Below are 12,661 nucleotides of genomic sequence, written 5' to 3'. Positions count from 1 at the left end.
CAAAAAGAAAAAAGCCGGAAGTGGCTCTGTGGCTCAAGTGGTAGAGCGCTAGCCTTGAGCTGAAGAGCTGAGGGACAGCGCCCAGGCCCAGAGTTCAGGTCCCACAACCGGAAAATAAAAAGAATAAAAAAAAAAAAATCACAGCACAGTACTCCAGTGTTAACTACCAATCAATAGTACATGGTTCTCTTAACCATCCTTGATCTGAATACTATTCTTCTAATGAAGCCTAAGATTTTGTTTCTTTTTAGCAGATGAGTCACTACCTCAGCTCATACTCAGTTCTTAATATTAATTTATAAAAAGTTCTTTGAGTAGATTCAGAGAGATTTCCTACCAGTAGAGCTAACATTATGGACATTCATGCCCAGTTTCTTCTGATGAGTATAAACTTTTCTGAGAAGTACTGTCATTCTTAGCTTCCTGAAATTGAAGAAGGAAAAGAAAAAGAATTAATCCTACAGTGATAAAGTTGAGCAAATGACCCCAAAGATTATAGTCCAACTGCCTTGTTGAATATACTCAAAAGTATGTAAAATATAATGGATATTTACTTACATTGAGGTTCAACAATAAAGATCTTGTCCACATATGCCTTAAATATCTTTTTCCTTTTTAAATGCTAAAGTGCTTTAAAAATGTAGACGTATTTAATACCTGTACATCAGTATGCATCTCTAAAAGATAAAAATATTTTCTTACATAGCCACTTACCATCATTTTATTTTACCAAAACTGACAGTGTGTCTTTGATGTCATCAGATAGCCAGTTCATACTCAAATTTCTGATTGTCTAAAAATGTTTGCTTACAATAGGTTTTTAATACTGAATTAAGAGCCAGACAAGGTCCCTACATTTTATTTAATTGTTTCTCAAATCTCTTCTGCCCTAAACACAGCTCCCCTCTTCCTTTTAGGCATAATTTGACTCTTCCATCTCCTTTGGTCCCTATGTCTCTTATCTGTACCAAATTCTGTTACTGTTCCTTTTGAAATGTGAATCAGATATTTTTTCTTCCTTTATATCAGTTCTGCAAACATTTTGGAATAGTATGTATACAACGTGCTAGACAGTGTGAGAGATATAAAAGTTAACTTGACATGTATGGGTCCACTAGGACCAATATAGGAATCTGTGCTCTGGTGGTAGGAATAGATGCATACTGAAAAAAATGCAAAATGGATAGTTTGTTTGCCAATGGGCCATGTCTTGAATATAGTAGCCTTCCAGTTTTTTCCTGGAAAGTGCTGCCAGTGGAATCCTCTTAATAGATCACTTTTAACCATGTACTAATCAAACAATTAAATTCTCTCTTGAACAGTCCAAATTATTGTTAGCCTTTCACTTAATGCTTCTACTAGCTCTTATTATTATCCTTCTCAAGTGGAACTAAACTCAGGTTTATATTGTCATGTGACATTTTTTTCTTCAACAAAATTATAAACATCTTGAGAGCAGAAATCATGTCTTCTATGCGATAATGTAAACTTACTAAGTACATTTGCAGTGTCCTGCTTGATATAGCAGACATGTTCTTACTACCCTCCCTGAGTCATCCAGAGCTTCTGCTTTTAAAAGGAAATAATCCAGATCTAGGTTTCTTCTTACTCCTTAAAAATCGTCTACTCAGTGGTCTGAATCAAGGATAACAGATGATTTGAATGTTACCAGTTCCCCATCACAACTGGCAATCTCTAGTACTTTTTGGTTGTGTTTAAATATGATGTAAGGCTATAAATGCTTTCTGTAGTCCTTGTCCTAGACCACTATTTTCTGAATTAACCTGTGTATCAAAAAAATCATGTATGATAGATTTTGCTGACTAGATTTCCTGTTTCATTCTAGATTCCTAAATGAGGATTTCTAGGAATGAGATAGAAATCTTTATGAAGTAGGCAGTGTTTTTTAGATTTGACTTATGTGTGCAGGTAGATAGTTTTATTAACTCTAGTAACTTCTGATTTTTTTCCACTTACAGTATATGATCTGTTAATCCTCTGACATCCAGTAATTTCTAATAGATTCAGCTTATTTTCCAGGGTTACTATATATCTCTTGCTTTGAATTATACAGGCAAAGCACATGAATCAAATGCCCAAGATAAATATACAAGATCCAGTGAAGTGACATCTTGGTTTTCTAAATATAACTGAACTCAGATTTAAAGCCTTAAAACCCTTCAGCCCTTTGAAAGCTGATATTATATATGTTTGTTTAGTGAATGAATACCTTTAAAAATTGTTTTATTTTTGGATTGGACAATCTTGATGGATTTTTAATATCTAATGCATATTCAATAAAGGTGACATACAATATGATTTATTTTCATATTATGTCAAATTTTCCACAAAAATCTATAAATTGGAAAATGGCTTTTTATTAGACCACATGATTTAATTTTAAGTATGAATATTGTGGTTTAGTTATTGAGCAAAGTAGAGAGACTGAAGTTTCAGAATTATCCAGTGAGTACATGACAGACCCAGAAATAGAATCTTGTGTTACTTGCTTGGGTTATGATTTGTTTGAAGAGAGGGCCCTGTGATCTGTTTACATAAATTTCAGGAAGCAAATTTAGGGTTTGGAAGAAGTTACAGTTCTGCAATGTTTGGCCAGGAACTCTCCTCCCCCATGTATCTTACCTGTTTTATTGAGACTAGTTCTAAACCAAAGGAATTAGTTGAGTTTTATCACTTTCTCCTCTTGGTGTTAAGAGTTGACTAACTGCTTCTTCCCCATCTTCTCTTTGACTTTTCCTGGTCCTGTTTGACTAAGTAGTTGATTTTTGATAGTAGAGTGATTTCTTTTAGGATCTTTTTAGTTGTCTTGAATCTTTTTTTTTTTTTTCTGGGCATACATGTATCTCTGAAACTGGGTTCTTAGACCTCCAAACCCAAAGTCCAGGAGTCCCAGGTTAGGTCTGGCCAATTGCCCTCATATGCCAAATAAAGAGGCATGGGTGAAGGGCAGAGAAAGGAGATTTGTTACATGGCAGCCATGAGAAGACAGCACTTCAGTACAATTTAGCCATCTTCAGAGTACAGATCTTCAGGTTAAGGGGAGAATTAGGAGCTGGGGGGAAGCTATGTATATGAGAAAGGTATTGTATAGTTAAACAGTTGCAAGTCATAGGTATGGCTTGGTTGACCATTAGCTTACTCTTTGTTCCAGGAGGAATTCCAGGAAAGTGTTACCACTTTATTACTGGAACAGAACAGGAACAAGGTGGTCTCCTGAAGCTTTGGCTGTTTACTTTAAGATAATAAGAAGACATTGCTTGTTTTAGGACAGCTTGCTTTCCTTATGGTTATCACTGAATCTTCTCTTTTCTTCTGCAAACAGGTGATTGCAAAGAGGACTAGCTCAGATCAGAAGACAAGTTGGGAGATTTACAGGGCTCAGTTAAAGCATCTTTTAAGTTGCAGCTTGCATCTTCACTAGGCATAATGAATGCATAATTAGTATGCTTTAGAAATAGTGGCGATCACCAGAAAGTCAGTTTTACTGAATGAGCTCAAGGAGTTATTGATTTGAAAATAATTTCCATTAGTAGAGTTGCTTTCTGGTGAAGTCATTTTTACTCTCCACTTCCTGTTCTAAGTTTGGCACTTGAAAGTGGATTTGTGGCACTGTAGAGAAGCAGGAACTTGACAGAAAACATTTGTGTGTGATATTCTGAATTCTTTTCTCCTCTCTTGTTCATGTTCTGTTCAGTTTGCCTGTTTAAGAATATGAAATTCATTATTTTTTAGTATATTCATAAGGTTGTGCAACCATCTCTATAATCTAATTTTAGAACATTTTCCTCCTCTCTGTAAAAGAAAATTTTAACAACTACCAGTCAAATCCCTTTTCTCCTTTTATTCCCTCTCCCTGATAGCCTAAGAAAGTACTAATCTAATTTAATCCACCTATCTCATCTACAGTTTCTGCTGATAGGAATTTACTTATTGTGGTCATTTGAAATACATGAAATCATCCAATGTGTAACCTTTTGTGACTGGTTTATTTTACTTAGCATGTTTTCAAGGGTTGTACATGTTATAGTATGTACCATTTTTTAATTTCCAAAATATGTAGTTGCATGGAAATAATACATTTTACTTATCCATGTATCAGTTGATGGTTTGGATTGTTGCTACTTTTTGGCTGCTTGAATGACATTTTTGTCTAGCTTTCCCTGTTTTTTCATATTTTCATTTTGGGGGTATTTTATCCTTGGAGTAGTTCATAATGTAACTTTGTCTTTAACTTTTTGATAAATTGCTAAAACAGCTTTTAGTCTACATTTCTATCAGTGACATGAGTGTGGCAATTGCTCTGTTTCTTTGAAGCACTTGTTTTCTTTTTGATTATTCCCATTCTTGTAGGTATAAAGTAGTATCTCATTGTGGTTTTGATTTGATTTCATTTTGATTTGAGTCATAGTGAGTAATGTACTTTAGATAGTCATGTTTCTCCTTAGCTGTTGAAATCTTATACATATTTTGGATATCTAGCTTGTTCTTTTATTGAAGATTGGTCTTAAACTTTCATGGAGGGAGAGAGTTGAATGGATACAGAATGTGTTAAGTAAGATCTGGTGTTTTCAGAGATCTTTTTATTTATTTATTTAAATTTATTTTTGGGGTCCAGTTGTGGGGCCTGAACTCTGGGCCTGGGTGCTGCCCCTTAGCTCTTCAGCTCAAGGCTAGCACTCTACCACTTGAGCCACAGTGCCATTTCCAGCTTTTTTTTTTTTTTCCTGTTTATGTGGTGCTGATGAATCGAACCCAGGGCCTCATGCATGCAAGGCAAGCGCTCTACACTGAGCCACCTTCCTAGCCCCTCAGAAATCTTTTAAGACTTCTTTTTCTAACTCTGAAAGAGCCCAGTTTATTCATTTGTTGAAAAAATATGACTGCTAACTATAGTTCAGTTAAGTTTTAGGGATATAACAGAATATAGCAGGCAGAAATCATCGTTGTCTTCTTCTCCTTCTCCTTCTCCTTCTCCATCTTCTTGTTCTTTTTTTTTTTTTTTGTCAGTCACGGGGCTTAAATTATTGAGTCTGGAGCTCTCCCTAAGCCTTTTTACTCAAGGCACGTGCTCTCTTTAAGCCACAGCACCATTTCTGGTTTTCTGGTGGTTAATTGGAGATAAGATTCTCATGGACTTCCTGCCCCAGGTGGCTTTGAACTGTGAATTCAGATCTCAGACTCCTGAGTAGCTAGGATTTTAGATGTGAGCCACTGGTGCCCAGTAGAAATTCCTTTTCTTAACAGAGGAGAAGCAAGCAGTAACTTTCTATCACTTGTATCAAGTGATAAAATAGGGCAATGGGAATAGAATGAAAATATTTCTGTTCTTTCTGGAATTCTTAATCTATGCTACTCTGCATAGATTGCCTAACTCAATTGTACTTTCTCCACTTTATGCAAATTGAGGCTAGTCTTATTTTCTTTTTATTCCTGATTTTTTATTATTTATTTATTTATTTTAAATCAGGCAAGCAAGTCCACAGAGTAGACAGGCTGCTCCCTTTTTTTTTGGTCCGGTTGTGGGGCCTGAACTCTGGGCCTGGGTGCTGTCCCTCAGCTCTTTAGCTCAAGGTTAGCGCTGTACCACTTGAGCCACAGCGCCACTTCTGGCTTTTTTCTTTTTGCTTATGTAGTGCTGAGGAATTGAACCCAGGATTTCATGCATGCAAGGCAAGTGCTCTACCACTGAGCCACCTTCCCAGCCCCTATTTTTTATTTTTTTGTGCTGGTCCTGGAGCTTGAACTCAGGGTCTGGGCACTGTCCGAGGACATATGTGCTCAAGGCTAGTTAGTGCTCTATGACTTTGTGCCACAGCATTATTTTTGTCTTTTTAGTAAACAGTTGCCTATGACTTTCATAGACTTTACTGAAAGGGCTGGCTTTGAACCATGATCTCAGATCTCAGTCTGTTGAGTAGCTGGGATTACAGACATGAGCTTCCAATGTCTGGCTGTTATTCCTAATTCTTAACCACTGAGCTATATTCTTATTCCCCCTTTGCTTCTGATAGAACTGATATTGTAGAATATGACTTTTAAATGCCAAATGAGTTGACTGTCAACAGCCCCTTGTTTCCACCTGCCCCTAAGACAGCCTGCTCCAGAGTATGTTTGTGTTAGCAGAGCAAGTAAATCCATATCACAGGCTTCTAGAATCCTTGTTGGAGAGAGAAGAAAATGAGACTAAATTCTTGATGTTCAGGTCTTTTGTTAAGTTAGTTCTACCAACTTTCCAAGTTACCTTTTTGGAGAAGAATAGGTTAAGTGTCTAAAGAGTGTTTAGAGAAGCATTTTAATAAAAACCGTAATGTAATTTATAGTTTAATTTACTTCAGAGTGTCTAATTACTAATTTTTCTTCACTTTTTAGATTCTCTTTGTGGCCAGATGGGTTTGTATGGACAAGCTTGTCCATCTGTAACTTCATTAAGGTTAGTGACCTTTTTTCTTTCTTTTTTTAAAAAAAATATTGGACTAATATTTAAAGTGTCATGCTGAGGAAAGAGAAATAGACTGGGAGGTTATTTATGAGGAGGGGATTGGGCTCATAAGGATAATGAAAGAGATTGAATATGGTTGAAATAGATTTTTTGCAGCTATGAAAATAGAACAGGGAAACCTGTTTTGGGAAGTGGGGGAAGAGAGGAAGAGAGTGATAGAGGGGAAGATATTGTTGAGAATACATTGGGTATATATGTGGAAAAGTGATAATGATTCCCCCCTATAACTAATGTAAGTTAATAATAAATGTTGGGCTAGTCAAGTTATTCTACAGTTAATTTCATTACAAGGTCCAGAATAGAGTACTGTTGATGAAGTTAAATAGTTTTATTATAGAATAAGTGTCAGTCTAATGCCTCTCCCTCCATAAAATATAGTAAGTCAGCCTTCTGTGAAAAATACATTGGAATTGGTTTTGTGAAGTAGTGTAAATTAATTGTAGTAGAAAGATATTTTTTACTTAGAGATATTTTTGCTCTTAATTTCCATTTATTGAAAGTAAATTTAGTGGTGTGATAATATTATATATTAAATAACATAATTTTACACAGTTTCTTTTCCTAAAGAGCTAATCAGCTTTCTATCTATCAATGAGAAAAGAATAGATATTGAGTAACGCTAAAGTAATTAATTTTAACTTGTTCTGCAAGAATTATGTGTAAATGTAATATCTGAATTATTTACAATAAAAAAGGAAAATGTAGAAGTAAGAATTAAGCTATTACATTCAGACTTCTGAAATTTGAGAAATCAAATCTTACATGAAATCAAATGGATGAAACAGATAAATATGGAGTTTTTCTTATTTCTTGGACTTCCAATTTCTTTTTATAATGATTGGCCTTTAGGGACTGTTATGGTTCCAAGAGCACAATTTGAAAAACAACCTGAACTTAATCTATTAAGTGAAATCTTTCAGATTAGACTAGGAAGTGTTGTTGGCAGTACCTACTAGCTGCTTATAGTATTGGTAATCAACTGTATCATTTATTTGTTTAGCACATTGATCACCTAATATGTTGTCAGGTACTGTTCTAATGTAACAGGTAAAAATTTTATAATAATGGGGTATACATTTTGGTGGGGGGAACACTTAACAAAATTAGTGAAACTACTTGTTTGTGATAGTGATAGGGCTAAGATGAAATTAAAATTGGATAACAAATAGGGTAGCCATGGAAAGCTTCACTGAAAAGGTGACATTTGAATGGAGAACTGAAGAAGTGATACAATGTGGAGATAAGAATTATAGGCAGAGGGAACCCAGAAAGTGCCAAAGCAGGAGATTACTGTATGTTAGAGAAACACTGAGGTGGTTGATGTGTGGGTCAGAGTAAATGATGAAGAGTATTGGAACTTTATTGCTGTGGGAGGAAGGGGGATATATGTGTGTGTGTTTGTGTGTGTGTGTGTTGGGGGGGAGGGAGATGTTAGAAAATGGCTAGAGTCATGAATGTGAAGTCAAAGAGTCCTTAGGCTTCATTCTGGCTTTGTGGAATGCCACAAGAGAAAAATGAACAGTGAAGTTGCCTTTTTAGTTTTTATGTACTTAAGTTCTCAGTAGGTGAAAAATTCTTCTGCAGTAGAAAAAGTTCTGAAGTAGAAAAACTGTATGCCCTTATAGGATTTCTTTATATCAATGGATTTTTCATCCTATAATGGAGATAGAAGAATAATTTGATTTTCTACTTTCCTATAAACAAAAAACACTAGATAGCTCTGAAAGGAATTAAAAAAAAAACAATACTGTTATAACTTTTTCGATCCCAAAACTATTCTAGAACTAATTTGACTTAAAGATGATTTCTGCTTAGTATGATGGGAGGTGTCATTTTACTTTATTTTCATTATATTTAAAATTTGATTTAAATATTGGTTATATCAGGATGTTTTGTAGACTTTGATCTTCTAGTAACTAGATTTTCTTAAAAGATATTTTAGGCTGGGCACTGGTGACTCATGCCTGTAATCTTAGCTACTCAGGAGGCTGAGATCTGAGGGTCATGGTTCAAAGCTAGCTTGGGCAAGGAAGTCCATGAGACTGTTATCTTCAGTTAACCATCAGCAAACTGGAAGTGGTGTTGTGGCTTACATGGGCTGAAATGCTGAGGGACAGCGCCTGGCCCAGAGTTCAAGCCCCATGACCTACCAAAAAAAAAAAAAGACCGACCCTCTTCCCCCCCAAAAAATATTCATTTGCTTTTCTCATATATACTTCTGTATATGTATTTATATATACTCTCTGTGTATTTACAAATTGGCTAGCCCCTGACAGGAAGTCTTATGAGCTGATAGAAAAGAGGACATACTGCTGGGAATAAGAATGGGTAGGCAGGTGGGAATTTGTAAGCACATATTTGAGTAGGAGTAGACCATATAATGTGTAAGTGAAGAAGGTAAGGGAATAGAAACCGTAGTGAAATTAGGATTCATATGTAAGTCTCTAATCTAGTGCTCATGCTCTTGGAGAATCTTTCCTTGTTTTCTTTTTGTGGTTCAGGGGTTTGAACTCAGAGCCTTCTGCTTGGTAGACAAGTACTCTACCACTTGAGCCCACATACTTTAAACAAAATGACCTATGAGCTGGGTGACTGTGGCTCATGCTCAGGAGGCTGAGATCAGAGGATTGTGGTTTGAAGTCAGCCTGAGCAGGAAAGTCTATGAGATCCTTACCTCCAGTAAACTACCCTCTCCAAAAAAATGCAGAAGTGGAGCTCTGGTTTACTATGAATATGTACACTTACATGTCAGTCTGATATAAAACTAAAAAGCCTTTGCTTAGAACATTTAATTAAGAAAAGCTTTTTATACTTTATACTCGATTTTATATCCCTAGCAGTGAAATATTTCAAAGGTCCAGCATACACTATATCCTATTCTTGCTGAACCTGATGACATTGTTTAATAATGCCAACTACCTCATTGTGTGAATAAAGTAAGCGCTCCAGTGAACACATTTTAATTTGTTAATATGTCTGCTTGTCTTAGACTTTAGGATTCTAGATTAACTCATTTCTATTTTTAAGTTCAGAGTGGAGTGAACTTTTAACATAAACTGTACCAAAAAAGTAAGAAAAACCCTCAGAAGAGTCTATTTCCTCCCTTGTTCAAAATGTTAGTTTTCTACAATTACACTCAAAGTACAGAAGTGGGAAACCTTTGGCCCTTGGGCTTAAGGCCCACAAAATCATTTGGTCTGGCTTTGTCCTGGCAACTGCAAGCAGTACTCAACATTTAGTTTTTTTTTTCCCAAAACAAAATTAAATCTAGATCTGTAAATCTAGAGAAGAGCAATAGATATGTTATAATTATCATGTGGTAACAAAACACAAAATCATTCTATGGTAGATTTTTTTTTTTGTTTCTACCTCAGTCTGCTCCTTTAGCTATCTAAATACCCACAAGTACGCTTCTTGTAATTTTCAGTCCCCCATTCTCAAGGGAGGCAACCTAGGGTTTCATCTGTTGTCTATAGCTAAGTGAAAACCCAAGCTCTCTGGGTCTTGCTTCTCAGATTCCAGGATGGTGTCTTGTAGTTCAAACCCCTGTAAACCAAGTTAAGACTAGATACTAGATGACAGGTAGTGGTCACTGCTCTAGCTATTTCTAGTGGTCTGGGGTGCTGAGATGCTATAATAGTGGTAGTATATATTTGACTACTAGTGATGGATATGATCAGAAGTTTACAAAAATCACTACTGTGGTAATTACAAAGATTTCTTTTGAGTTCTCAGTTGCTCAATTTTTCATATGTTGCCAAGTCTATAGATGAAGTGCCAAGTATCAAGAATGGAGTGGGAGGATTTAGTAATATTTGGGTCACAATGTCATTACCTTCACTAGTCTTACTCCTTTTATTTTCCTTGGTGTCTACTCAGTTAGAAATCTCTGCTATTCCCCTTCCTGGTTGGAACTTGAAAACTTTCCAAGTAAGCCTTTTCTACTTCTTGGGAATTAGGGAGGTTGCTGAGGGAGTGCAAAGCAATGTGATAAAGTCGCTAAAAAGCATATATGGGATTGTATTATGGAGAATGTTTCATAAAGTGGGATTAGAGCACCTCACTTTCATGACTTAGTTTTGAATTGTTATATACTGATGATCCTTTTAAGTAAAATAGATCCCATCATAGATTTAAGAACATCATACAGGTACCATTCTTTTTACCTTTGTTTTCATCTTCTTATTTTCCTTTGCTATTCTAGTAGAACTGTTTCTACTCTTGTGTAATGCTACCTGTCAGTCTGTTCTGAGTCATAGTTTGTTTTTTTCCCCCAACTTATAAAGGACTTTGATTCTCTGAGTATCCTTCCCTATGCTATTGATTCTTTTCTTTTACTTGCTCCTTTTAGTTTTTAAAAAGTTTTTTTTTTTCCCTACTAACAAGTGTTTTGGCTTAAAAGAGGTGCTACTCATTTGGGAAGGAATGTACCTATATCTTCATTGGATAGTTCTTACTTTAGTTAAGAAATTTCCTTCTTTTAAGTCTCATGATAAAGAGAATTTATATATATATATATATATCTCCTGTGACTGGTATTTAACCTTCTAGAGGAGCAGGATCTCAGATGATAGAGGATGGAAAGAGGGAAAGGGTTGATCAGGGTTTGGGTGGCAGGGGAAGTTGTTTGGTTTGAATTTTGAAGGAAAAACAGAAGCTACTCAGAATAAGGAAGAAAGGGCATTCCAGCATACAAAGCCCTATTCCTTATAGAATTGCTGTTATTTTTCATATAATTTGTATCCTGGATGATATTAAGTAGCAGCAGGAATACTAGCATGGTCACTATGCTGTGTGTGTGTGTGTGTGTGTGTGTGTGTTGGGAGGAGTTGGAAGGGGAAAAGGTAGAAAACTTAGATATATGATGTCATTTTGCATAGGAAGCAATATATTAAATACCATATATAGTTGTCCTAGGAATTTAGAGAAGAATAAAAGATTAGTAAAAGCCAAAGCATTTGAAAATGAGTTTAGATTTAGTATGCTAGGAGAAAGGAGACACTGAAAGTTTTGGAATGACATGAGAGATTTCTCTTGTACTATACATGGACTTGAGGTGATTAGCAGGGAGGGAGGCATAGTAAGAAATCAAGTGTCCAGGAGGCCAGCTAGGAAGCTTTTGGAGTGAGGTGAGGTAATGAGGACCTGACATTTCTTAACCAGATTTCCATAATCAGATTCGTCAGAGCCTCCGATGCTGTTTTTAAATTTGCCACCATCTGTTCCCTTATACAAGTGGACTTCTGTCATCACCATTCCACTAATAAGCTTCTTTCTAAAGTTACTGGTGATCTGCCCAAATCTAATGGTGATCTTTTGTTTTCCTGCTTAGTGGGAAACCACTGCAGGCAGCCACAACCCAAGTAGCAACATTGGAGGCACTTTTCTGCTTCACTACCAAGAATATGTAAAGTTTAATAAATTGTGAACAAAGTGAAACTCCATTGTTTCAGAGTTTAAAATTGAGCCATATTTTTATACTGTACTTAAAATTTTGCTCTAGAGAATTGATGATTAGAAGCACAACAATGACCTAATTATTACACAGATTGTCTTTGAAAACTTTGGAGGAACCTCTTTCTTTTCTTTTTTGTTTTTATTGTTGGTAATGGGGTTTGAAGTCTGGGCCTGGGTGCTAACCCTGAGCTCTTCAGCTCCAGGTGAATGTTCTACCACTTGAGCCACAGCGCCACTTCGTTTTTCTGGTAGTTAATTGGAGGTAAGAGTCTCATGGATTTCCCTGCCCGGGCTGGTTTTGAACTGTGATCCTCAGATCTCAGCCTCCTGAGTAGCTAGGATTACAGGTGTGAACTACCGGCACATGGCTAGCTGTACCACCAATTCCCTACACCAGTCTTATGACTGAGGTGCTCTAAATTCTTTTCCTTTTCCTCCTCCTCCTCCTCTTCCTTTTCCTTCTCCTTTCTTCTTTCTTCTTCTTTTTCTTGGCTCTCATTTTGTTGGTACCAGGGCCTTATGCCTACTAGGCTTGAACCATTCATTTACCCTATTCCTTTAATTATTATTTTTTTTTTGGGGGTCCGGTTGTGGGACCTGAACTCTGGGCCTGGGTGCTGTCCCTCAGCTCTTCAGCTCAAGGCTAGCGCTCTACCACTTGAGCCACAGCACCACTTCCGGCTT

At 36.3% G+C, this 12,661-nt stretch overlaps 1 protein-coding gene across 4 annotated transcripts in view; it reads left to right on the top strand.

Moving 5' to 3' along the window:
* The window catches only part of Foxj3 (forkhead box J3), a 97,470-nt gene that overhangs the window by 12,136 nt on the left and 72,673 nt on the right, over positions 1-12,661 (top strand). For all 4 annotated transcript variants that reach the window (XM_013016938.1, XM_013016937.1, XM_013016939.1 and 1 more), the window contains exon 2: positions 6,391-6,451. In XM_013016938.1, coding sequence (XP_012872392.1) covers positions 6,408-6,451 — 44 coding nt within the window. In that variant the 5' untranslated portion in view covers positions 6,391-6,407. The remainder of the gene's footprint in view (positions 1-6,390; positions 6,452-12,661) is intronic.

Source organism: Dipodomys ordii, unplaced genomic scaffold, assembly GCF_000151885.1.
Source record: "Dipodomys ordii isolate 6190 unplaced genomic scaffold, Dord_2.0 Scaffold33, whole genome shotgun sequence".
In the NCBI taxonomy this organism is placed as follows: Eukaryota; Metazoa; Chordata; class Mammalia; order Rodentia; family Heteromyidae; genus Dipodomys; species Dipodomys ordii.
The sequence above is the reverse complement of the archived record's forward strand: the minus strand, read 5'-3'. Positions and strand labels throughout refer to the sequence as shown.